This window comes from Pogona vitticeps, chromosome 3 (genome assembly GCF_051106095.1).
Source record: "Pogona vitticeps strain Pit_001003342236 chromosome 3, PviZW2.1, whole genome shotgun sequence".
Classification (NCBI taxonomy): Eukaryota; Metazoa; Chordata; class Lepidosauria; order Squamata; family Agamidae; genus Pogona; species Pogona vitticeps.
Genome location: NC_135785.1, coordinates 172,842,833 through 172,869,016, shown reverse-complemented (window position 1 = coordinate 172,869,016; position 26,184 = coordinate 172,842,833). Strand labels below are relative to the sequence as shown.

Here is a 26,184-nt window from a genome sequence, read left to right as displayed (position 1 = left end):
AAACTCAGAAGAAGGGAGTTGTAAACTCCTTCTGAGCACTTTCCCCCCTAGAAAACCCTGGAAAGGGTTGCCATAAGTAGGAATTGATTTGATGGCATATAACGACGATGACAGCAACAACAACTTCTTTGTATATTAAATGATTCAGGAGAACAGAAGAACAACCATCCACAGGGTACATGATAAGTTAGAAGCTGCAGAAGATCAAAATTAAGGCAAGATTAGATCTAATATGTAAAACACCCTTTCAATTATCAATCGCAAAGTGTTACCCTAATGTCCTTTCATTACCTATAATTGATCTACATTTACAAGCGTTCAGCTATAAATGGTCGAAAGACCAGATAGGCAGGATATAAATAAATAAAATAAATAAATAAATAATAAAATAATATATTATTGACATAGAAGAAGTGTGAAAATGTAAGATCCAAGCAAGAGTCGGAATATGTACATAAGAACTGAAGAACCTAAGAAGAATCCAGCTGAATCAGTCCAAAGGACTGTCTAGTCCAACCCGAGTGGCTGATCAGCAGAAAGAATATTCCATGTTATCTTACCTGATGAGCTCCACAGTTTCTGAATACATCGTGTATGGTGATTTTGATTCCATGGGTCCTTGTTCCATTGCATTTCCACATTCAATAAAACATAATGCAGCTTCAACATAATTCAATGCCTTGCCAAATTTCTCCACCTGATAAGTTCATTGCAACAGAAAACAGCAATCACAAAACAATGATTTGTATTTCATACTTGTCCTAGAGTTGATGCAGCTTATAGAAGAAAACCCAGAATTATACATTCTGAAACATTTTTAGATGCATCTCTGAGCAAACAGCATTACTCTACCAGAGGTGACATTTTCCCCATTTCACTAATAGGGATCAGGGAGATTTTGATCCTCTTCCACCCCCCCTCCCCAAACATTGAGCTGGGCAGATATATCTTTAGTAATTATTTTTCATACATCTGGGTGATTAAAAGGAAAGGAGTGTGCCCTCACTTTTCAAATTGCATTCTTATGGCTGAAGCAGGGATTCAAGTCATTTAAACCAGCCATTCTCAACTTTTTTGGGCCCTTTTAGGAGCTCTTCTCAGGTTCCAGGCCTCCTCATCAAACAAGGAAAACTTTGGGCTGTGTGCAAACAAGGATGCAACACGAACAGATAAATCTGAGGCATCTTTCAAATGTGCCAGGGCCCCCAATGGGCCATACAGCCCTTGTTGAGAATGAGTGATTTAGAGTACAATCCTTTATTTTTCAATTAGAAAAAAAGTTCCACTGAGTTCACTGGGGCTCACTCTTAAGTAAATGGATGCAACCTTAATCAATTACCAGTACTTAGCAATGGTTGGAAGGAGCTATACTGCAGCCTAATACAGGAGTTTATGTATCGGGTTCACTTTCTGTATGTGTCTTTTTTTTAAAAAACAAACAGTGCAATACTATACAACTACATCCAGATGTATCCCGTGGAGATTACTCCCAGGTATGTCAGTGCATGATTGCAGTCTAAGTGTATTTTAATCGTGGCGTCCTTCCACCAAAATATCTCCAGAAATAGGTATTCTACTGAAAAACTAAATACATTAACAGAAAAATAAGTGAAATATTTGGAGAGAAGACAGACTACACATGTTACAAATAAATAAACAAATATATCAGTAAGAGTAAATGCATGGTAGGATTTACTTCATCTGCATTCTTACGCAAACTGCAAGCCTATGAATGTTTTTCCTGGGAGTAAGCTTCACTGAACTTTGAAGATGGCATCTTGCACCATATACAGATCGCACACCTTGCATGAATGAGTGCAAACTGCATAGACTTCATTATTCGATTAGCTTTATAATGCAAAGTAAAAAGAAATCCAATAAATAATAAGGAGGACTTGGAAGTGGGGTGGTCTCTTTTTTTGCATTAGTGGTCATTCTTTTTTGTTCTACACATTAAATACCACACAGAAGCTCCTCATCTGTCCCAGGAAACTGAATTTAGACTCCCAATGACTATTGCTGAAGCTGGCCAGATAGCTCAGAGAGTTGTTCCAATTGTATGGTTGCAGAGCCAGAAGCTGAGAGTTGAGATCCCCTGAGGAACCAGTTAGTTTTAAAAAGAAAGGGAGGGAGGGTACTCGTTACGTAGAAAACCCTGAAAAGGGTTGCCATAAACCAGAACTGACTTGATGGGACTAAAATATGAAATTATAACAGGAGGGGACAGAGAAAGCAAAAGTAGAATTTGGGTGTTGTTGTTGGTGTTGTTGTTGTTGTTGTTGTTGTTGTTGTTGTTGTTGTTGTTGTTGTTGTTGTTGTTGTTGTTGTTGTTGTTGTTATTAAGGAATTGGCTCTTTAAAAGTTCATTTAGTGTCTCCTTCCCCATAAAATTCAAAACAGGGGAGAAGGAATAAAATAATGGATGGGATTTTTCTATTTATGGGGGTGGGTAGGTAAAGCTGTGTTGTAGTAACCTAACATAAATGGCAACTGAACATCCACTTACAGCTAGAAGAAAATATGTGCATGGAAAAACACAGCTTCTGAACATATGGTACCTCTCATGGTGCAATGTTGATTTTCAGTATACTAAATATATTTAGGGAGAAAGAGATAATAAACATGTGCATAGGTATACGTTTGCCAGAAAGCATTCCTATGAGGTCTCAAGATCTACCTGAGTACAATTTTGTTAACAGAAAACATCTGTGCTTCCAAGTCTAGTTTATGTGCACTATGTAGTGACAGCACAGCATACTTAGCACACTATATTGAACAGCTCACCAGCTCTATTGCTTGCACAGTGTGAAGAGCTTCTAAGACACCACAGGGAAATCGTGTGAAAAATTTACCTCACAGAGGCAATTCTTAATCCAAAGATATGTTGTACAGTATTTCTTCCGCAGTCACTGGTGAGGCTGCCTTTGAAGAGGGTTCTGATAGTTTAACTACTGTATTGCTGTGTGTGGAGGGATGAATTAAGATCCTCAAATATCACAGTGACAGGGTCATTTATTTCTGGCCTCACTTCCAAGTGCTAATTGGACCATGAAAGCCATAAATGACTGGGGTCCATTTTAACTCAGACAAGCCAGGGTCCCCAGCCTGACTTAACCAGGAGCTGTGTTTGCCATGTGGCAGTATGGGGAGTGCAGAGGCAGTAGCTGGCCACCAACTTCCTGCAACACTAGTATTTCCTAGGGGTCACATAGCATGCCACAGCATGACACGTGGTAAAATGCAGTTCTGCACTCCAGCTAGCCAGTGTGCCAATTTACTCCTCAGTTGGCTAGTTAGGGACTGGCTAGCCAACTGAGAGGTGGACTGCACTGACAGAACAGGGCAATGCTGTTTTCAAACCAGTCCACCAAGGAAGTCCAATTTTCTGCTGAACTGAGCCATCTGTCTGAGGAGGCCAACTGCCAAGGGTGAGGCTGCATATATTGTGGACTGGGGAAATGGGGGGATGTTCTTATAATCCTGTAAATAATTTTTAATGATCATGTCTTTTTTGTTACAACTTTCATTGATTGCAGTGGTATGTGTGGAAATCGTATGTATGGGAAGGGTTTCCCTATGGTGTGGGCACTTGGCATCCTGTCTAGGATCTTGGAATGAAGACTGGCAGGGGTGAACTCAGCTCAGGAGGGCCATTTCAGCACCTCACACTAGATCAGTGGTTCTTAAGGTGGGCAATAATGCCCCCCAGGGGGCGATTTCATTTTTAAGGGGGGCGGTAGAACGAAAAGGGGAGGTGTGGGGGCGAAAGAACAGAAGGGGAGCGGTAGGGGGGCGCTGGAGGGAGCCAAACCTGTGAAGGCGACTGCAGCCGCAGTGCTGGCAGTAGATCCGGTGCTGCTGCTGCCGCTAGATGATCCAGCTCTTTCTACCTGCCACATCTTGCCTTTCTCCTTTAGGGGAGCACTGAGTGTGGATCGGGTGGAAGGAAAGGGTCTCTTGGGTCCTCATCCTTGCCCCGTGAAGCGCTGCCTCACACCCGGGTGGGGAGGGAGACTAGGTAGGTAGGTAGGTAGGTAGGTAGGTAGGTAGGTAGGTAGGTAGGTAGGTAGGTAGGTAGGTAGGTAGGTAGGTAGGAAGGAAAGGTATTATCACCTTAGGGAGGGGGGCGATGATAACTTCCTCAATGGCTCAAGGGGGCGTTTCTTTCAAAAAGGTTAAGAACCACTGCACTAGATGACAGAGTACATCCTAGTAGTCGGGCACACAGGATGACTCCACCTTTGTCTTCCATGCCAGGTCTTCCCAGAATGGGAAGGGGGCATTGAGCAGGAGACGGGTTTCCCCAATGCTCACAACTGGTTCCTATGCTATAACACTACGTACTGTACTAGTCTGCTCTAACAAAGTTGCAGCCTTTGATTTATCCGCCTCTAAACTAGTATGGTTTGTTTTCTTTACAATTATTGTAGGGTGGTAGTGGTATACTATGTGGGCCTGCAGTGTTCCCCCTCCCTGATCTTATAAGCTTCTCTGGTAATGCAATGTTTTCAAGGACAGCTTGCTCCATAGTCAGTCTTCTACAAGCTACAGAACCTTTTGGATGTCAAACAGCTCCAATACCCTCACACTAGAATCCCTGTCTTTTTTGGAGGTCTTTGCATGAATTCCTTTTTGAGAGAACTTTTCAGGACTGTTTCCACTAATAACTGTGCTCTGCATTTTTGCTGATGTTTAACATTGCCACTGATTTACTGCTAACTGAATTCTTTTCGTAATTCATTTGTTTTATTTTATTGTTTCATCCTACATATTTGAGATCATTAAAAATAAAAAAAAATGTTAAACAGGAGAAATAATAACCTGAAGATTTCAAAGAAAATTAGAGGTAATGGGATCGTGTGTAGTAGAATACCTAGGTGATAGTCATTCACACGGTTGCAAAACTGACAGTTTATAGCCTGACAACAATTTGAAGCCCTTAGCTAATGGCTAATTATGAAAGAAGGGATTTGCTTAAATTCATACTAAAACAATTGGCTCTAATAGCGTAGGGGGAAGAAAACCATATAATAAAAAGAAATTCTGAACTCATTATTATTGTCACTAAAACAAGATCCAATGAGATCAATCAAGCATGTAGATTAAATGCAATATGGGTTTTATTAAAACTCTGTTTTGAATTTATTCAACCCAAATTTCAATGGCATGTACCCAGCGGTATTCTTTTCATTCACTGAAGGCTCTCTTCCATGTGGGCTCTATGAATAGAAAGGGGAGTGAGGGAATTTTTGCAAAATCCCTCCTCTGCTTTCTTGGGACCCCACAAAGCTACCTCCCACATTGATGCAGGGGTGGCAAAAGGTATTGCAGGGGAGGGGAAAATGCAAAATTGGTTTGTCCTCCTGTTCATAGGAGCCTCTACTGGATCAAACAGGCTTCCACGAATGAAGGAACATCTTTGAATACAGCCCTATACAGTAAAAGTAACAATTACAATTTACTAACTACGCATACACACATATATATCTAAGAATGTTGGATTGACCTTCAATATTGTTTAAAGCATAGCTATTCAGCTAAGCATATTTTGTAGTATTAATGGTTGAAATTCTGTTTTCCAGTATGCAAAAGGTATAACTTTTGGAAGTGAACTGCTGTAAATCAATCTTTGTAGCATGCAACTCAGTGTGCAACAGATAATGCATATGGAGATTTCTTAATATAAGGGCAATTTGCTTCCAAAACATACATCTTTTCTTGTAACTGCACAATAGGATTTCAGTCACTGTTTTTTATTTACCAGACAAAATTTAAAATTGCCACTAATTAGAGTTCTTCTAAAGTTACATTGTGCGGATAATCTGAAACAATCTACTAAACATGTATACATTCTTACCATTGCATCTGCTTTATGCTTCTTTCTTTTAGCTTCTTGCATAAAATAATCTATATTTTGTGGCCTAAAATGGGATAAATCATAAGGAAGAATTTGAGTCTGAAATGTAAAATATTATTTCCCCCTACATATTTATAGACCTTAAGGGTATCTTTCATATATAAATACCATTAACAAATACTGTAAAGATCCTCAGTTTTTTAGTGAAGAATAAGAAGCAAACAGTGAACTGAGTGCTCTGCAAATAACGTTTCGAAAACACATATTTGTCATTCTAGCAAGTACTTTCTGATATAGGATAATAGGGATCTAGAGATCTCTATTTAAATATTTCTGATACTATGAAAGATGCATGTTCCCTGCTTGCCGTAATGAGGAAGATCTAAAGATAGGGCACAAACAAGCTGGATTAAGGATTGGACAACAAGCAAAGGACAGGAAAGAACAATGGCACATTGTTTGCACTGAAGATAAAAGAACATCTCATATCTCTAGACTGCAACGTGGCAGGCAGCAACAGTTTTGTTAGTGTTTGAAATGCCTGGTGGAAATTCTGATAGATGCAAGGACTGGAGATAGGTTAGCTTCTTGCCATGTGAAGCATCAACAGAAAGTCTAAGAGCCAAATAACACATTAATAGAAAAGTTCCTGGAACTACAGAATTTTCCATTGGGCAATACAGTTCCTTCAGATCACAGACATGGAAATGAAACCTGTGTTTATGTCCTGAGAGCCAATTGCAACACAAAAGTTCGCTAATTTGCAAAATGTGGGGCATAGCAAGCTTGTGCTAGGATAATCAGGTTTCTTTTATTACTTAAGAGTGTTGTGCTTTTAATGACATGCTAACTGTGTCATCTGGGTTGGGCCTAAAAAGGAGAAGGCACTTATTTCCTATTGAAAAATTATTTTATTTATTTATTTATTTATTTATTTATTTATTTATTTATTTATTTATTTATTTATTTATTTATTTATTTATTTATTTATTTAGTTAGTTAGTTAGTTAGTTAGTTAGTTAGTTAGTTAGTTAGTTAGTTAGTTAGTTAGTTAGTTAGTTATTATTTTATTTATTAATTAATTTATTTAATTTATATCCCATCCATTAAGACCGAAGTCTACTCTGGGTGGCTAACAACAACATTAAAATAAAATAAAACAACAATATTAATACACTAGAGTAGCAGTTCCCAACCTTTTTCAGTCTGTGGACCATTTGGTGTGTGTGTGCTCCATGGGAGGTGGGGCACCCCTCCGCTTACTGGTGGGCATGTCATGCTTGCTGGTGGGCATGTCACGCTTGCAGGTGGGTGTGTGACCTTCATGCTAACGCTTCCCCCAGCGCCCCTTCCCTATGGGGAAGCTGCCGTGGGGCAGCCAGCCCAGGAAGTGCCCTGATGTATGGCTTTGATTCTTTGCTCCATTGGCTTCCATGGAGCCAATACACTGTACAACTTGGGGACAGTGTATTGGCTCCATGGAATCTCAATTGTGGGGTTCCACAGGGCTCGATTATCTCCCCAATGTTGTTTAATATCTACATGAGGCCGCGGGGTCAGGTCATCAGGGGGTGTGGGGCTTCGTGTCATCAGTACGCTGATGACGCCCAGCTCTACATCTCCTTTTTTCCTACAACAGTGGGTGTTGTTCCGTCCCTTCATCGTTGTCTGGATGCCGTACTGAGATGGATGCAGGCAAATGGTCTGAGGCTGAACAGGAGGAGGTCCTGAGGGTGCGGTGGCCCAGACATTGATGGTTTGGGAAACTCCCTCACTTTGGGGGAGGTGACTCTCACCACAAAGACTGAGGTTCACAGCTTGGGGGTACATCTTGACCCGGCGCTTACCATGGAAACCCAGGTAGTGTCAGTGGTCTGCACCACCTACTTCTAACTTTGGCGGATCGCCCAGCTGCATCCCTATCTTGATGTCAGGGCCCTCACCACTCTGGTCCATGTGCTTGTAGTCTCATGATTAGACTACTGTAATGTGCTCTACGTGGGGCTACCTTTGAGATTGATGCGGAAGCTTCAAATGGTACAGAATGCGGCAGCCAGACTTCTTACTGAGGTGAGAAAACATCAACATATCTCCCCCACACTGGCAGCCTTGCATTGGCTACCTGTTCATTTCTGCATTGATTTCAAAGTAGACTATGTCTAGATGGGCGTCATATAAATGCAATAAATAAATAAATAAATGATGATGACATATAAAGCCCTAAATGGTTTAGGACCCCAATATCTGGCAGAAGGCCTTCTCCCACCTAGAGCTACCTGAATCACTCACCATAGCCAGGAGGGGCAGCTGAGGGGCCTAACGCTGAGCAAGGCCCAAAGAGAAAGAACAAGAAAGTGGGCCTGCTCGGCAGCGGCCCCTCAGATCTGGAACAATCTTCCCCCAGAAATTTGTCTGGCTCCCTCACTGGGCATTTTTGAGAGCCAACTTAAGACCTGGCTCTTCAGACAGGCCTTCCCTCCTGTCTATAACTTCTTTCACCATCCTCTAGTGCAGGGATCATCAACCCCCGGTCCACAGCCCGGTGCCAGTCCATGGGTTAGCTGGAACTGGGCCGCGGACACAGATTTCCGGGCCCCCCACATAGGGGGGCGTGTCGCGCTTGCTGGTGGGCGTGTGGCCTTCATGCTAACCCTTTCCCCAGCGCCCCTTGAAGGACAGCAGTGCCCCTTCCCTGTGGGGAAGCCGCCATGGGGCAGCCAACCTGGGAAGCGCCCTGATGCATGGCTTTGCTTCTTTGCTTGCTTGCTTGCTCGCTTTCTCCCCACCCTCCCTCTCCAGGGAGCAGCCGGCTAACAAGCAACCACTCTCCCTTCACCCGCCCTTACCTGCCTGTGTCCTCCTTCATCTGCAAGAAGCCGGGACATGGAGCTACTTGTGGGGAGGGGAGTGGGAGAGATGGCAATAGCCAAAGCCAGAAGGGGGGAGAGAGATGGAGCTACTTTGCAACTCTTGCCTCCCGGAGGCAGCACTTCCTCCGTGTGCCCAGCCAGCCAGTCTGAAAAGTTGCTCCATCTCTCTCCCCCCTTCTGGCTTCGACTATTGCCATCTCTCCCGCTCCCCCCCCAAGTAGCTCCACGTCCCGGTTTCTTGCAGATGCAGGAGGACACAGGCAGACATGGGGGGGGGAGCGGCTGCTTGTTAGCTGGCTGCTCCCTAGAGAGGGAGGGTGGGGAGTGAGCGAGCAAGCAAGCAAGCAAAGAAGCAAAGCCATGCATCAGGGCGCTTCCCAGGTTGGCTGCCCCATGGCGGCTTCCCCACAGGGAAGGGGCACTGCTGTCCTTCAAGGGGCGCTGGGGAAAGGGTTAGCATGAAGGCCACACGCCCACCAGCAAGCGCGACACGCCCCCCTATGTGGGTTGCCCGGAAATCTGTGTCCGCGGCCCAGTTCCAGCTAACCCATGGACTGGCACCGGGCTGTGGACCGGGGGTTGATGATCCCTGCACTAGAGGATGGTGAAAGAAGTTATAGACAGGAGGGAAGGCCTGTCTGAAGAGCCAGGTCTTAAGTTGGCTCTCAAAAATGCCCAGTGAGGGAGCCAGACAAATTTCTGGGGGAAGATTGTTCCAGATCTGAGGGGCCACTGCCGAGCAGGCCCACTTTCTTGTTCTTTCTCTTTGGGCCTTGCTCAGCGTTAGGCCCCTCAGCTGCCCCTCCTGGCTATGGTGAGTGATTCAGGTAGCTCTAGGTGGGAGAAGGCCTTCTGCCAGATATTGGGGTCCTAAACCATTTAGGGCTTTATATGTCATCATCATTTATTTATTTATTTATTTATTTATTGCATTTATATGACGCCCATCTAGACATAGTCTACTTTGAAATCAATGCAGAAATGAACAGGTAGCCAATGCAAGGCCGCCAGTGTGGGGGAGATATGTTGATGTTTTCTCACCTCAGTAAGAAGTCTGGCTGCCGCATTCTGTACCATTTGAAGCTTCCGCATCAATCTCAAAGGTAGCCCCACGTAGAGCACATTACAGTAGTCTAATCATGAGACTACAAGCACATGGACCAGAGTGGTGAGGGCCCTGACATCAAGATAGGGATGCAGCTGGGCGATCCGCCAAAGTTAGAAGTAGGTGGTGCAGACCACTGACACTACCTGGGTTTCCATGGTAAGCGCCGGGTCAAGATGTACCCCCAAGCTGTGAACCTCAGTCTTTGTGGTGAGAGTCACCTCCCCCAAAGTGAGGGAGTTTCCCAAACCACCAATGTCTGGGCCACCGCACCCTCAGGACCTCCTCCTGTTCAGCCTCAGACCATTTGCCTGCATCCATCTCAGTACGGCATCCAGACAACGATGAAGGGACGGAACAACACCCACTGTTGTAGGAAAAAAGGAGATGTAGAGCTGGGCGTCATCAGCGTACTGATGACACGAAGCCCCACACCCCCTGATGACCTGACCCCGCGGCCTCATGTAGATATTAAACAACATTGGGGAGATAATCGAGCCCTGTGGAACCCCACAATTGAGATTCCATGGAGCCAATACACTGTCCCCAAGTTGTACTTTCTGGGGACAGCCCTCCAAGAAGGATTGGAGCCAGGCTAATGCCAGACCACCAATTCCCAGCTCAGAGAGCCTCCCCAGGAGGATACAGTGGTCGACGGTATCAAAGGCGGCTGAGATATCGAGAAGGACCAACAGAGGGATTTTGCCCCTGTCAACCTCCCTCAGGAGGTCATCAAACAGGGCAACCATACCATGTCACAGCCTGAAGCCAGACTGAAATGGATGCAGGGCATTGGTTTCATCCAGACGGGCCTGAAGTTGGTCAGCCATCACCCTCTTGACCACTTTACTAAGGAAAGAAACATTGGCGACGGGCCTATAATTGCCAATATCGTCCACTGCCAAATTTGATTTATTCCTAATGGGCCTAATAAGTGTCTCCTTGAGGAGAGACCCATTAATACTTAAATTAATGCAATGCACCAGAGACGGCATGCTTGTGGTCCCTGTCCTAAATGTTGAAACTCATTTTTTTCAGGTATGAGTACCTCTGCTTCCTTCAAAGTGTTAGTAACACCTATTCAAGTGTTCCAAGAAAAGTAACTCATCCTGTGGCTTAAGGAAACAGAAAGACCATAACTGCTGACAATAAGCTGTAGGCAAAGCCCAAGGAAGCACTGTTTTGATCTCTCATAAGATTTCTAGAACTGCAACATAATGAGAGCCCACTATGTTAGATCAGGTCTCAAGATGATTTCCCCTCCCCAATCCTAAAAGGCTGCAGACATCAACTCTTTAATAACCCCCGCTATTATGAAATTTATTTTAATAATATTTTCTAATGTGAATCCTTAAGCTATTGCAACTGTAATAATAGTTTTAAAGAACACATTTTAAATGGAAAAGGAAAAATAAGCAGAAGATGTCTTTCATACTTGTCTAGTATAATTAAAATCTTCCTGGGTAAAGAATATACTGGCTGTTTCTAATTAGTATTTTTAATTGGTGTTATGAATAATGACAGGTCAGACTACATATGTTGAATGATCTTGCCACAAAAGGCACTAAAACTTTGCATTCGCTTTAACAAAGGCAATCTCCACACGATATCTGAGGTTAATCGAGGCTGAAATTACCTAAAAATTTACTGCCTATCCATAAAGAAGTACTTTTAGCTGTATTGCTGCCAATTTCTCTAAAACCTCGCTCCAAGGCAGCAAGAAATAAAGTATTTCTATTACTTGTTATATTGAACAGACAGACTCATATAAAGCTGGCATGGCAGCTGCACTCAAATATATTATTTTTAATATTATTTGTTGTAAGATTTCTTGTCTACCGAATGCAATTCGTTGAAGACTGTGCAGAAAGACACAAAAGACGTTAAATTCATGCAGCACAAAATGTTGGTAGTACAAAAGTCTGCTTTAAAAAAGGAAGGGCTTTAAAAAAGTGCAGCTTATATTTGCATATAAAGTTTTAAATTGTTAGTTCCATTCAAATACATGTCACAAAGCATTTTATTGACTGATTGATTGATTGGTTGGTTGGTTGGTTGATTGATTGATTGCATTTATATGCCACCCATCTAGACATAGTCTACTCTGGGCGGCTCACAACATATACAATAAAACAATTTAAAATATACACAGTTATTACATAGGTAAAAACAAAGCAATATAAAATATAAATCATAAGTTTACAATTTATGTTTTCATCTCAATTTACAAGGACTACATCTTATATCAGCTGGTTAGATAGCTAGATACGTAGCTCAGTGAGATGCAGCAATGGGCTGTGCAGCTAGAAGTTCAGAGTTTGATTCTCCATTGTGTGTTGTAGGAGAAGAGCCAGCTTATGTGGCCTTGGGCAAGTTGCAGTCCTGAAGTGCCCCCAGAAGAAGCAAACATGCACTTGTGAGTCCTTTATACCCAGGAAACCCTAGCAAGGATCAATGTAAGTTGGAATTGACTTATTATTTTCTATCTCAATGGCTGAAATCCTGTTGCTTAGCCTAGTAGGTTACAACTAGAGTAGTGAATCAGTGGAGCTTATGAAGAGTTGACTCACCAAGTCCCCATAGATTTCAGTCAGCTTATTTTAGTTGTGACTTACTACATTAAGCAGAACTGTGTGATAGAGACATTTGCAAGGGTTTCATAAAAGCTCAACAAACAATCAGGAACAAAAATGGGGGGCAGGGAAGGAGATGAGTTTTTTAAAATCAGCACCTCAGCCTTAGGAGCTGTTTCAGGGTGGTTTTTGGCGTGCTCTCTTGAGGGAGGGAGGAACATACGCTGTGTACATCTGTTCTGTAAGGAACTGCTGCAAGGCGAAGTTTTTCCATAGTTTTTTTAAATTAACAAGAAACAGCATGCCACACTATTTTGATTTGTTTGCTGTCCCCTTGTGCCTTGCCTCAGTATTCTGGTGGGTGTGCTCTGTTTGAGACGGTGATGATGTGCCTCAGACATGTTTTAGTGGGTGTTGCCATCTGTGCAAGGCAACAGCCTCTTCACCACCAGAGACTCATTCATGCTTCTGCATTACCCAGTGTCAACTAAAACAGCATTTTTCAATGAAATTAGCTCCCATATTGAGTTTAAGTGTGCTGTGTATATACCGCCCCATAGTGCTTAAAGCACTCTCTGGGCAGTTTACAATTTAAATATGCAGGCTACACTTTGCCCCCCCCACCCCCACAATTTGGGTACTCAGTTTATTGACCTAAGAAGGACGGAAGGCTGAGTCAGCCTTGAGCTAGCTACCTGAGACCGTCGGGACAGAATTCAGGCCATGCAGTTTTTTTTTTTTTTTTTACTGCAGTATTGCAGTTCAACCTCTGCACCATGAGTGCTTAATAAGTAATAAATTTATTAAACACTGCATTACATTCTACAATAATGGGCTGATTGTAAAGAAGATCTGTAAACTTTAGCTGTTGTTGTTTCGTTGTCAAGTTGTGTCTGACTCTTTGTGACCCCATGGACCAGAGCACGCCAGGCCCTCCTGTCTTCCACTGCCTCCCAGAGTTGGGTCAAATTCATGTTGGTAGCCTCGATGACACTGTCCAACCATCTTGTCCTCTGTTGTCCCCTTCTCCTCTTGCCTTCACACTTTCCCAACATCAGGGTCTTTTCCAGGGAGTCTTGTCTTCTCATGAGATGGCCAAAGTATTGGAGCCTCAGCTTCAGGATCTGTCCTTCCAGTGAGCACTGAGGGTTGATTTCCTTCAGAATGGATAGGTTTAATCTCTTTGCAGTCCAGGGGACTCTCAAGAGTCTCCTCCAGCACCACAGTTCTGAGACTGAGATTCGTCTGGCGCCGACGCTGATGACATTTCGGCGCCAGGTCAAAACCTTCCTGTTCCAAATGGCTTTTAACTGAAATAATATCAGCTGTAGGTCTGATGGCAATTTTTAGAATATATATTTTAATTGCATTTTAATTATTTTGCCCTTTTATTTTGCCTTTTTATTGTATTTTAAATGCTGTAAGCCGCCCAGAGACCTTCGGGTAGTGTGGGCGGCATATAAGTTAAATAAATAAATAAATAAATAAATAAATAAATAAATAAATAAATAAATAAATAAATAAATAAATAAATAAATAAATTCAACAGCATTAATTCTTTGGTAGTCAGTCTTCTTTATGGTCCAGCTCTCACTTCCACACATAACTACTGGAAAAACCATAGTTTTGACCATGCAGACCTTTGTTGGCAAGGTGAGGTCTCTGCTTTTTATTGTACTTTACTCAGTAATTACGCATGACTAGAGTTGGGGAGTGCCCCCTGAAATTTTGGTGAGAGCCTCCCCTGTCCCAGTTCACAAGCTACTCATGATTTTACTTCTTTTCTTTTCCGCAGAGCATTTACACAACCATGAAACACTAATATTATAAAGCCTTCTAGGAACAAATTACATATATTTTACCATATATTGCTTTGCCAACTAATTTTTATCCAGATGCCATTCACAATTACAATAAAGAAATCAAAATATATTAACTAAAATCCTCTAGCATAGCTATGCAAATTAACTTTTGGAGGCAAATTGCCTCAAGTTAAGAAATCTCTGTAGACCATTATCAGTAGCATGCTGAGTGATGCAACTCAGGATGCAATCCCCCCCCCCACTCCCTCTTTTGTGTTATGCCATCATAACGGGATAAGAGAACATTGATCACAAATTCTCATGGAAGAAACAATCTGTACTCACCCATCATTGAAGAGGACCTTTGTTCTTCTACATTCTTTGTGCATAGTGGGTACAGGTGACCAAGGCTCTTTTTGGCACGTTGTTTTGCTGCACAATGCAGTGTTTTCTGAGTTAATGTATGCTGCTTTCTGAACAATGAGAAAGGGTGATTATAATGAATTAGTCACAGATTTGATTAGCAAAGGCAACCACAAACAATTGTAGTTTTCTATCTAGAGCTGTTTTTTGTGCAGCAGTTTTCAGACATGGAAATAATTGAATTCAAGACAAGTATCTTAGTATGACAACAATTTATATGTAAGCCAGCCAAGATATGGAGAGAAAAATGCATCCTAAACCCCAAAGCCTATAACTCCAGCCCCGTCAGTTGTTTAAATAAATCTTATAGTTCAACTGTATGCATGTCTACATGGAAATTAAATCCCAATGGATTCATGTTTTCAGATAAGGATATATAAGGTTGCAGTCTGAGCTGATTAATCGTATAAACCTTGGACTATAACGCTATATAAATGTGTAAGAATGTAAGTCCAACTGAATTCAGTGTGCTTACTTCTGACCAGAGTTGTATAAGATCTATCTGCTAATCTATTAAAAACATATGGATTTGCATATGAATGAAGTAGTTTTGAAAAAAAGGAAGCATTTTGTTCTTAGAGGATGTATGTACAGTGGTGCCTCGCTTAACGATGATAATCCGTTCCAGGAAAATCGCCGTTAAGTGAAGACATCGTAAAGCGAAATTAAAAAACCCACTGAAACGCATTGAAAATTTCGTTCAGTGCGTTCCAATGGGGTAAAAACTCACCGTCCAGCGAAGATCCTCCATACGGAGCCATTTTTGCTGCCTATATAGCAAGGAATCCGTCCCTAAACACAGCGGGGAGCCATTTTAATTAGCCAGCGGCCATTTTGAAACCGCCGATCAGCTGTTAAAAAACCATCGTTTTGCGAAGAATCGGTTCCCGAAGCAGGGAACCGATCATCGCAAAGTGAAATTTCCCCATTTAGACCATCATTTTGCGATCGCAATTGCGATCACAAAAAGATCGTCGTAAAGCAGATTCGTCATAATGTGGGGCAATCGTAAAGCGAGGCACCACTGTATATCCCGTAAGAGACACAATTTTAAAGAACCATTCGTTGTAAGGGGACAAATCTGTATTCCAATGTGGCTCTTAATTTTCTGCCTTTTCTTTTGGAGCACTCAAACACAAACACACACAAGAAGACATAAGTAGCAGATACAATTTTCTAAATGAATAAAATAGAAGTAGTTACTTCAGCAGCTCATCAGGCTTTTAAGTGGAACGATGGTGCACAAGATGAAGCCTGTTACTGTGTGATCTCTTGATTTTTTAATTTTTATTTTCTTTTTTTTGGAGGCAGTAACCCTCTGGGCCCTGTGTTAAATGCCCTCCTCAACATTTCCTGTGTTAAATGCCCTCCTCAACATTTCCTAGGAACAGTTAGGTCAGAACAAATTTACAGAACAATTATAAAATCAATTGTCTGCCCAGTAGAAGAGTTTTGGGGATTGATATCTGCTGTCATTGTGAAACTCTCCAAATGCAAAGATCTCCAGAACAGTCTCTGTGGATAGAAGTATGCAGGACAGGAGTTTCTTGACATGTTCAGACACTTGGGGTTTAAACTGGGCGGAAATATGAAGGCTACTGACACAAATTTGTATATCAACTAAATACAATATCTGACGTTGAAAGGCTGTTCTTTAAATATGTCCTATAATCATTGGGGTAATTTTGTGGATATCTTTTAATCATTTACAGAAATGCACTAATAGAGGGAATGACAACAAGAAAATGACAGATTTCATTTTGTAATATTTTCTTTCCCTTTGCCTTATGGATCATTACAGCACTAGACCACATTCCAAGCCTAGGGGTAAATCTACAGGCTTGGCTTCAGACCTTCATACTAACCATGCAAAAGTGTTAGTGACTTTCAGGTGAGTCAAGGATGCAGGGATGGAGCTTAAAATGCATCCCGTGTCCCCCACCAGCCTTTTAAGCCCTCTCTGTAGTTTCAAATGTAATGCCTGAACAGGGCCAGGTCTACATAAACTCTAGGTTTCATAGTAAAATTGTAACATGTGGACCACCAACTGCACCTCGGGGGGGGGGGACAAGGAATTTGCAAAAAGGCTTTTCCAGCCAGCCTAAGTGGATGGAGAGGATTGTAGGGGATCCGTCAGATTTACCATGATTAAAACTTACACTAAAATCTGGGTGAAGGTAAGATTGGGCCTCACTCTTGCTTTTTTTGCTTGAAGATATGGAAGATAAAAGATTGCCACTATTACGCTTGCTGGCAGAAGTTAAATCATCACTCACGAATTTGTGTTTTGATGCATCAGAGAGAGGTGTGGCAGGTGACGGGAGTATTTTCTCATTGTTGTTTATTGGTGTTGTCAAGCTGGAAATGGAAATTATAGAAACTCACAAACGGCAGTTCTGAGAAAAATATTATTATTTGTCTATATTATGAACACCCTCAGTTTCAACTTACTGGCCTAATAAACTCTACGGACTATTATTACATTTGGAAACAACTTTATACCATGAGGACCAAGAGCTGGTTTAAGTAATGCTTCCCTCTTTTCCCTTTAAGTAAGCTGAAATGCAATGGTTAAAATCTACCTAAAATACATACAACGTGTATGAGGATTTGCTCACTATCTTTCTCAAAGGTAGTTGAAAAAAAAAATAAGATTAATAATAAAGCCATGTGTCAACTAAAAAAGAAATGTCCTCATAGGTAGCTAGAATTTCTCTGAAACTGGTGACCAAGCCTTCACAGCACTGTTAGTTTTAATTTGCTGAAGACCCAAGGAGAGAGCAATATATACTAGTATAGCTGACAAAAAGAGTAGGAAAAGGGAAACAGAAAAATGAAATATTAGTTGAATTCCTGTGACATTGCACCCATGGAAACTGCAATTGCACCAAGGAAGTATTTGTCACAAAGAAGCTCAGCCCAAATGCACAGTTGGTTCTGACAAGAACTGTGTGACCAATTGCACCACTGGTGCAGTGACATATAGGATTTTGGCCAATATATTCTAAGTGTGAGACTCTGAAAGCTTTACATTCCTGGAGGAATAATACGGTGAGAGAAAGAAATACAAGTTTGCCTTAACGTGTGATCTAGCCAGCCCAAAACATTTACAGAAGGAAAGACTGCATAACAGCACAATGCCCTTTGATTGGCAGTTCTAGGAACTGTCCAAATGGAAGCTCCCTTACTTTTATTAGGCTGTTGTTGAACACAAAGCACTTCATGCAATGCAGAGATAAACCAAATCATTTTATTTTTAGTATTATAGTAGCACCAGCCCTGGTCCAGTATCTTTCCCTGTGTGTGTGTAACACAACGGGAAGACAACTTTGATGTGGGTACAGTGGCTATGTAGATACTTAATCATTCTTCACAACAGATACCATTTACAAAAGGAGGAAAAATAGAAACCCGCTTTGCAAAATGTAAAACTGCAGATTGTGGCTGCCTCTTTATTCACCTTGATCCAAATTCTCTTATGGACTATAACCCATAAAAGTCTTCTAAATTATGAGTTGTAGCACTTCCAGATTTTAAAGACTAATAAGATAAATTAATGAACACATTGAGAGAATCTGTTCAATTAACTAAAATAGTCCTATAAAACGAAGTATAATTGTTCCACTTTTTTTCCGGATGGCATTAAACACATATTGTGCTCTATTGCACCTATAAAGAAATGTGAAATACCCATAAAACATAATAGTATACATAAAAAAACATTATGGGAGGCTAAGATGGAGGATAAGACATAATGCTATCTCCTAAGTTTAGTTCTGAACACTCCCCGCCCCCCCGCCGGGTTGATTTCCATATTTTTAGGCTTTAAATTTTGAAGCTGTAAAAAGACTTGCTTCACACATACAAGCATAACGTCAGCTAAACAGATTCTTCAAGTATCTCAGAGAAGTACCTCTATCATGAGAAAATTCATTTTCCCTGCACTCAAATTATAATATATTTCATGGGGAATTGCAAATCTCCCCCCGCTGCTAACATATCAATTTAGATAGCTCAATTAGGACTGTAGTTATGCAGTATCACAGCTGAGCTAGCTGTTCTCTAGTGGCCATGGCGCCACAAGTGACAGCAAACACAATTATTTTGTCCCATCCAATCATAATGTTGTGACCTTTTCTTAATGTACACACATTGTGCAGGTGCAAAATGCACAGCAGCTCAAATGTACATATGGATGATTATCATCTATATGAGTAGAGGTCCAAAGGCCTGGGGGAAGACCTGCGGTCTTTGGGGAAGAGCAGGCCATATAAAGAGCTTGGGATGAGACAAGCCCTGGAATAATTCCAGTAAATTAGACTCCAAAACAATGGATGTCCTTGACTGACTAAATGGCAAGCACGCTAAAAAGGTGGCTGAAATGTTCAGGCCATTGGCCCAGCTAGCCCATAGAAGATCAGACTGACTGCCCAGGACCTCAGCCGGAACTCTTTCCTATCACCTACTGCCTGGTACGTTTAGCTGGAAAAATCAGGATCTACCACTGAGCTATGGGCACTTCTTCCACACCAATGCTACTGAACTCTTCAGGTTCTCTAAAGGCCATGATAGGCAAAATATGGCCCTTGGCTTTCCCAAGGCTGTTTTTGTGGCCCCAGCCTCCCACAGCCCCTTCTTTTTCTACCCACTGAGTATGAACTGCTGCTGCCGCCACAACACTTCCAGAAAGGACCAAAGTCACTTTGCAATGACTTCAGTCATTTCACATCATGCAAGCCCTGGACCAGTTTTAAAAAGGGAACATTGGTACCATTTTTCAACCGGGCCAGGGCTTCTGTTGCAGTCAGCCCGTGCTGGGAGGTTTCCAAGCTACTAACGGTGCCAGGGATGGGGCTCATCATGCAGCAAAACCAGACTTGCTGGTGCTGCCCCTGAGGTATAAACAACACCACTGCCCAGCCAGTGCCGTGGAGGCTTTATGGACACCTGGGCATTGGCTGGCTGGCAATGCTGTTTTTGCTATGGTAGTGGCAACGCCAATGACTTCTTTTTCCTCCCATGGCAATGGGGCGAGGTTGCCCGAACACTGGCACTCTCAGAAGTGGCAGGACGCCTCCCAGTGCTGGCCAGCCTGCGGGGTGGGGACTGCCCCACATCCTGCTTTAATGCAAGGCTTCATGCCTAGTTTCAGAAAACTTGTATTTAAAAACCTACTGCAGGCTATCCGAAACATGTAGTTCCTGTCCAGGTGCGGCAGTTCATCTTCTGAAAAGGTCACAGAGCCTCACCCGAGTACTATCCTCCTAGTATCACGTTTTGTTTAGTCATTTAGTCGTGTCCAACTCTTCGTGACCCCATGGACCAGAGCACGCCAGGCCCTCCTGTCTTCCACTGCGTCCCGTAGTTTGGTCAAATTCATGTTGGTCACTTCAATGACTCTGTCCAACCATCTCATCCTCTGTCGTCCCCTTCTCCTCTTGCCATCGCACTTTCCTAACATCAAGGTTTTTTCCAAGGAGTCTTCTCTTCTCATGAGATGGCCAAAGTACTGGAGCCTCAGCTTCAGGATCTGTCCTTCCAGTGAGCACTCAGGGTTGATTTCCTTTAGAATTGATAGGTTTGTTCTCCTTGCAGTCCAGGGGATTCTCAAGAGCCTCCTCCAGCACCACAATTCAAAGGCATCAATTCTTCGGCGGTCTGCTTTCTTTATGGTCCAGCTCTCACTTCCATACATCACAACAGGAAAAACCATAGCTTTGACTAGTATCACACAAAACCTATTTTTAAACATTGGCAGTGGATTTCTAGCAATATTGGCTTTATTGATTGATTGGTTGTTGGTTGGTTGATTGATTGTATTTTAGACAGTCAGTATGGCCTCCAAAAGCCTTTGACTATGTGGAGCACAGCAAACTATGGCAAGTCCTTAAAGAAATGGGAGTGCCTGACCACCTTATCTATCTCCTGAGAAACCTATACGTGAGACAGGAAGCAACAGTTAGAACTGGATATGGAACAACTGATTGGTTCAAAATTGGGAAAGGAATACGACAAGGCTGTATATTGTCCCCCTGCTTATTCCTTATATGCAGAATACATCATGCGGGGAGCCATTTTGCACAGCGGGCAGCCATTTCGAAACCCGACAATCAGCTGTTTTTAGATCGTCGTAATGCGAAGAATCGGTTCCCGAAGCAGGGGACCGATTGTCGTTAAGCAAATTTTCCCCATAGGAACATCGTTTTGTGGTCGCAATAGCGATCACAAAAAACCATCATAAAGTGGATTCGTTGTTTAATGAGGTAATCGTTAAGCGAGGCACCACTGTGCTCACTTATAGAATATCATCCAAGTGGGCTGCTACTCTTAAAGCTGTACATTGCTCAGAAATCAAGTGCTCCACCCAGAGATTTTGAGGAAGAAAAAATAAATAAAATGATGAAAAGAGTGAAGATAGAATTGAGCAAACATTAAAGCGAGAGAGAAAGAGAAAGAACTTGTGGGTATGAATTATCTTAAATGGTATTGTAGCTGAAGACAAACCCAAGCTCAAATTTGTTCCGAGTCTAATGTTCCTATGTAATTAAAACATATCATTTTTCACTCTGGTCACAATGACATTAAGATTATTTTTTAAAGTTGCCTGCTATGGATATGTGTATTTTAAAATTCTGTATCCTATTATATCCCAAAACTTCAGACCATGTGCAATTCTAAGCGATCAGTTTCATGGGCCCATTTTTGCTGCCAACATTTACAAATGCCATTGTTTTCCTGATTTCTTATATCATATAACAGGAGACAAACATTTTGGACAAAATCAAACAACTGTAACTACAGGTTAATACGTTTTGACCAGAATCCTACTAGTAGTCCCAATTAGAGCAGGCTTATTAAATCGGAACTACAGTAGACCTACGTGTTGACTCACCATTCAATAACTGAGTGAATGGATCTACTCTGGCTGGATTTGGCAGCAGGATTTTGGCCTATAACACATAAATAAGGCCAACAAGCAAGATTCCACCCCTTTAAATACCAAGTCTGTCTTTTACTCTGAATTTTAAAACTGATTTTGCTTTAACACTGAATGTTCAAAGGTGAATTTTATATAACATCTGAAACACATACCTGTTTTTTACCATGTTGCAATCATTTGGTGTGGAAATGATTTGGGCTGAGGCAAGGAAATGTGAAGAACACTGTTGCTCAGTGTGAATCTTCTTGCTCTCCCTGTTCTCATCCTCATTGTCATACTAGAGGAATGAAAAAAGCATTATAAACTGAATTCTCCAGAGTCACTGAACATTGTAGGGCTTGTATTTTATTTCAAGATAGAAATCTTAGTAGATGACACTGAACAGTTTAGTTAACTGCTAGTGAACTCAAAATGATTGTGTTGGAGGTGTCATTTAACAGGAAAATTGATGTTAAATTGCTATAAACAAGATTACTACATCCCAGAAACTGGGGTTCTAGCTCATGTGGAAAGACTACACAGATGCCTCCCCTTTTTTTCCTGCTGAAAGTGAAGACTGGTGGAGGGGGGCATGGGCAGTGATAGCATGCACCCCTCAATATGTATGGACTCCACACACTTACCAAATGACTTTAAACACACAACATACTTTCTGAAATCCAGCAGTAAGTTACAACTAGATGAGGCTGATTGAATTAGAAGAGATTTAGTGAGTTAATAGCTCTATAAATCTGATAAGAATCAATGGGCCTACTGTAGTTATGATTTGCTGTTGAAATTCAACCAGTTAAGTTTAATTATACAAGAACATGTGTAAGACTATGGACGTAACTATAACACAGTAAACACAGTAAGAATTAGTTTGTTTTTATGAAAGCCTTCCTTTCTACAATCAGTAGAATTTGTAGTTTTTAGCTGCAGTGAGTTCAGATTTTTCTGTAAGACTTAGGATTCAGGTTGATTTTGTTTGATGCCTCTCTGGGGTTAAAAGATCATCAATTCTCCTACTCTCTCCGCCCTCAATTTATATAATTTTCACACATAAGTGTCTCTCTTTTACACACACACACACACACACACACACACAGAGAGAGAGAGAGAGAGAGAGAGAGAGAGAGAGAGAACTACTGAAGAAAATAATTTAAGAAGCTAAAACCTCCCTGATGTCCATATCTTCAAACCTAAATAATTAAAAATCCTACATATATGGTGTGATGAATCATAATGTGTGTTGGGAAGCCCAAATTGAGGAAATCAAGCATCTGAAGTGTCATCTGTCACTGTGATTGCCAGGAAGAATTAGCCAGAATGCATTTTAAAGAGGATTGATCCATGGCTTTCCTGTTTATCTGGTGTAGAGGTTGGTTCAAAACAGTCTTTGATAGAGACATCACTAGGGAAGTCCTTCCTGTGTGAGGGTATGACAATTGGTAAGGAAGCAATCCACTAGCCTAGAGGTACCTGAAAGAATAAACAGTAATGAGAGGTGATTAAGGCACCTGTAACACAAAGTCTTTCATTTCTGATAATGGGGTATTCTTGGCAAAGATACTGGAGTGGCTTGCCAATTCCTACTCCAGGTGGATTGTGTTTAGTCAGAACTCTCCACTATGACCTGTCCATCTTGGGTGTGGAAGACAGGAGGGCCTGGTGTGCTCTGATCGACTAAACGACTAAACAACAACAAACACAAAGCATTGTTTTGAATAAAGTGAGCCCGAGAGATTTAGGGAGGCAGGCAAAGGAGAGAATTCATGTAAGGACAAACTTCGATTCTCCGAGATGGTTTGTCTATACCTGAGGAGACCTGGTTCAGGTAACCGCACAGGTTAGGAATAAGTAAGAGAGCTAGGTTAGCTAGAACTTTCTTATTTTCTAAGTGTGTGCCTTCTTTAAGAATATCCAAGAATGATTTTGTAATTTCCTGTAAATTTGTTTCATTTTACCAAGGATGTTTTGAATTACTTTCACCTTTTTGTTTTTTTGTAACCATTTTATTCTTTTTTAAAAATTGTTTTCTTTTTAATAAAATACATAAAATCATATCCAGGTGTTCATTAGATTTTGAATACAGAGGAAATCTAGATGCTAGTAACGTCTAGTGTCTTGGTCTTGCTAGGCTATCAAGATGATGAGGCAAGTATGTCGGGATAGTGGCAGCTACACTGTGTGCATTGAAGAGGGGGGTTGCATGCCAGGGAGTGAAGAGAAAGAATCTGGATTGAGCTCAAAAGGTTTGCTTGCCCCTTGTGCCCCTTGAGTCTCCCCGCCTTCAGATGGAATAGGGCAGAGGCATGAGGCCATCTGTCCGATAGCTAAAGTTTGGCAAAATTGGGTCATGAAACAGGACAATGATCCCAAGCACTCCAGCAAATCTACAACAAAATGGCTGAGGGAAAAAAAGAATCAAGGTGTTGCAATGGCCAAAACAAAGTCCAGACCTCAGCCGGATTGAAATGCTTTGGCGGGACCTTCAGAGAGTTGTGCATAAACAAATGCCTGCAAACCTCAATGAACTGAAGCAATGTTGTAAAGAAGAGTGGTCCAAAATTCCTCCACAATGATGTGAAAGACTGATAAAGTCATTCAGAAAACAATTACTTCAAATTATTGCTGCTAATTGTGGTTCTACAAGCTACTGAGACATGATGTATACTTAGTTTTTCTCACACAGTTTCTCCATTTTGGCTTTATTTTTGTAAAAGAAATAATGACATAGTGTAATTTCATGGGTTGTTGTTCATCTGAGGTTGCATTTACCTTATTTTCAGAGCTGCTAAGAACTGGATGATTTTTACTATGTCCTGTTACTTAAAACTATAGAATTCAAAGAGTGTGTACTTTCTTTTTCCCATGACTGTATGACACTTTGGTTGAATTTTTGAAGTCAATGTCCATTCCAGCACATGGATGGGGTTGTTCAGTTATCCTTCTAAATTAAAAAGTTTTTTTCTTTAAAAGTATCTTCTCCTTAGTTCTGTTCCACATGTATCAGCTTTGTTTTTCTCTACTTCTCCCTTGAGTTAATTTTTAACTTATTTTAAATGCTGATTACAGCAATTTCTGACACATCAAAGTCAAACCAGATTCTTAAAAAGAGCACATATTTCCTTTGATTTTCCTGTTTTTCTCCCTGAATAGGGGGATTTCTTCAGAAATATGGTATGTTAGTCATCAGATGTGCAAGTTAAGCTTATATACCTACCAATGACTTGTCAGAAAATGAAGCATGCTAGATACAAGACATGTAGGTGATGAAAAATACGGGTTTTTGCAAACAAGCATCTTTCATCACTTGCCAAAACATCTCTGTAAAAAGAGTGGTGAATATATCCTCTGGCCTGAATATCAGAGGATCTATGGAAAAGCTGCTGTGTTGTTTTCAGTATTGACGTTAGTCCAAGTGTTATCATTCTTAATGAGGCATTAGCTGAAATCCTGTTGCTTAGCACCATGAGTTGCAACTAAAGTAGGCCCATTGAATCAGTGAGGATTTGGTGAGTCAATGGCCCAACTCTAATTGTGACTTGCTATGCTAAACAACAGGGTTTCAGCCATTGTGTCCATAGAACACTATATTGCTAGTATAATCCTTGCAGGCACTACAGATTGGACAGCCTCCTACCAGCACTCAACCCTGTCTCACAATCCCGGTGAGGAAAGATCTACCACAGCCTATTCATCCTATGGCAGCTCAATTTTTTTTTCTTGCCAGATGAAACAAAGATATAGCTGATATGATGATTCATTCCTTGTTTTCTCTGGCACCAGCTACAGTTGGGTACGTAAAGATCAGGGAGCAAAAGCTGCTGACGGAGAGAAAAAGGAAGAGAAACAACCAATGTTTAGTGTAGTAGTCTGTCTTTTTTTTATTATTTACTGAAAATCTATAAGAGCTCCTGAATCTACATGACTTCAGGTGGGAGTAGATGGAATGGAATAGGAGCGTTTCTCAGTTGTTTTAGCTATCTTGAAATCTTTCATTTCCTCTATGTTTTCAGGGCAAGGCACATTTGGGGGCAGAACTGGAACACAATTCAAGTACAAAGAGAGATTCTCCCACTTTTTCAGGAAACTGTCATATTAGCTCACATGGAGGAAACTTCAATGAGCCATTCAGTCCCTCGAATACTGAGGATAAATGTGTAAAATTACCATGTGGCAACAGTTACCTGGTATGGTACTTTATACTTTTGGATTAAACACCTGTTAAGAGGAGGAACAGAGATGGATGACAAGAAATGGAAGTCCATCTATTAGGAATATAACAAACAATACAAGATACCATTTGACATGAAACTTCCAAATTCTTTATGGGGAAGGTGGTCGAGCCCCCGTATACTCACAGAGGGCAAGGCCGAAGTCCAAACATGTATCTAAATACATATACACATATACCCCGTTTACATTCACACATGTACAGTCAAACACATGCACATGCAGATGCACGCATCTCATTCTCACCCTCTCGCACACCTTCATCTTTTGACCAATTAATGACATTATTCCCAACAGGGTGAGTGGAAAGGAAGCTCAATGGAAGAAGAATGGGCTTTGCATACAGAAGCCTAAAAGTTCCGCCTCCAAAATCTTCAGCCAAAAGGGATGTAATAA

General features: G+C 41.5%; 1 protein-coding gene across 9 annotated transcripts in view; it reads right to left on the bottom strand.

Moving 5' to 3' along the window:
- The window catches only part of AFF3 (ALF transcription elongation factor 3), a 309,887-nt gene that overhangs the window by 14,053 nt on the left and 269,650 nt on the right, over positions 1–26,184 (bottom strand). For 6 of the 9 annotated variants that reach the window (XM_072994483.2, XM_072994484.2, XM_078390315.1 and 3 more), the window contains 5 exons: positions 21,723–21,847; positions 16,790–16,988; positions 14,553–14,680; positions 5,858–5,921; positions 561–697 (listed from right to left, as the gene is read on the bottom strand). In XM_072994483.2, coding sequence (XP_072850584.2) covers positions 561–697; positions 5,858–5,921; positions 14,553–14,680; positions 16,790–16,988; positions 21,723–21,847 — 653 coding nt within the window. The remainder of the gene's footprint in view (positions 1–560; positions 698–5,857; positions 5,922–14,552; positions 14,681–16,789; positions 16,989–21,722; positions 21,848–26,184) is intronic. The other 3 variants (XM_072994485.2, XM_078390317.1, XM_078390318.1) reach the window with 1 other exon arrangement.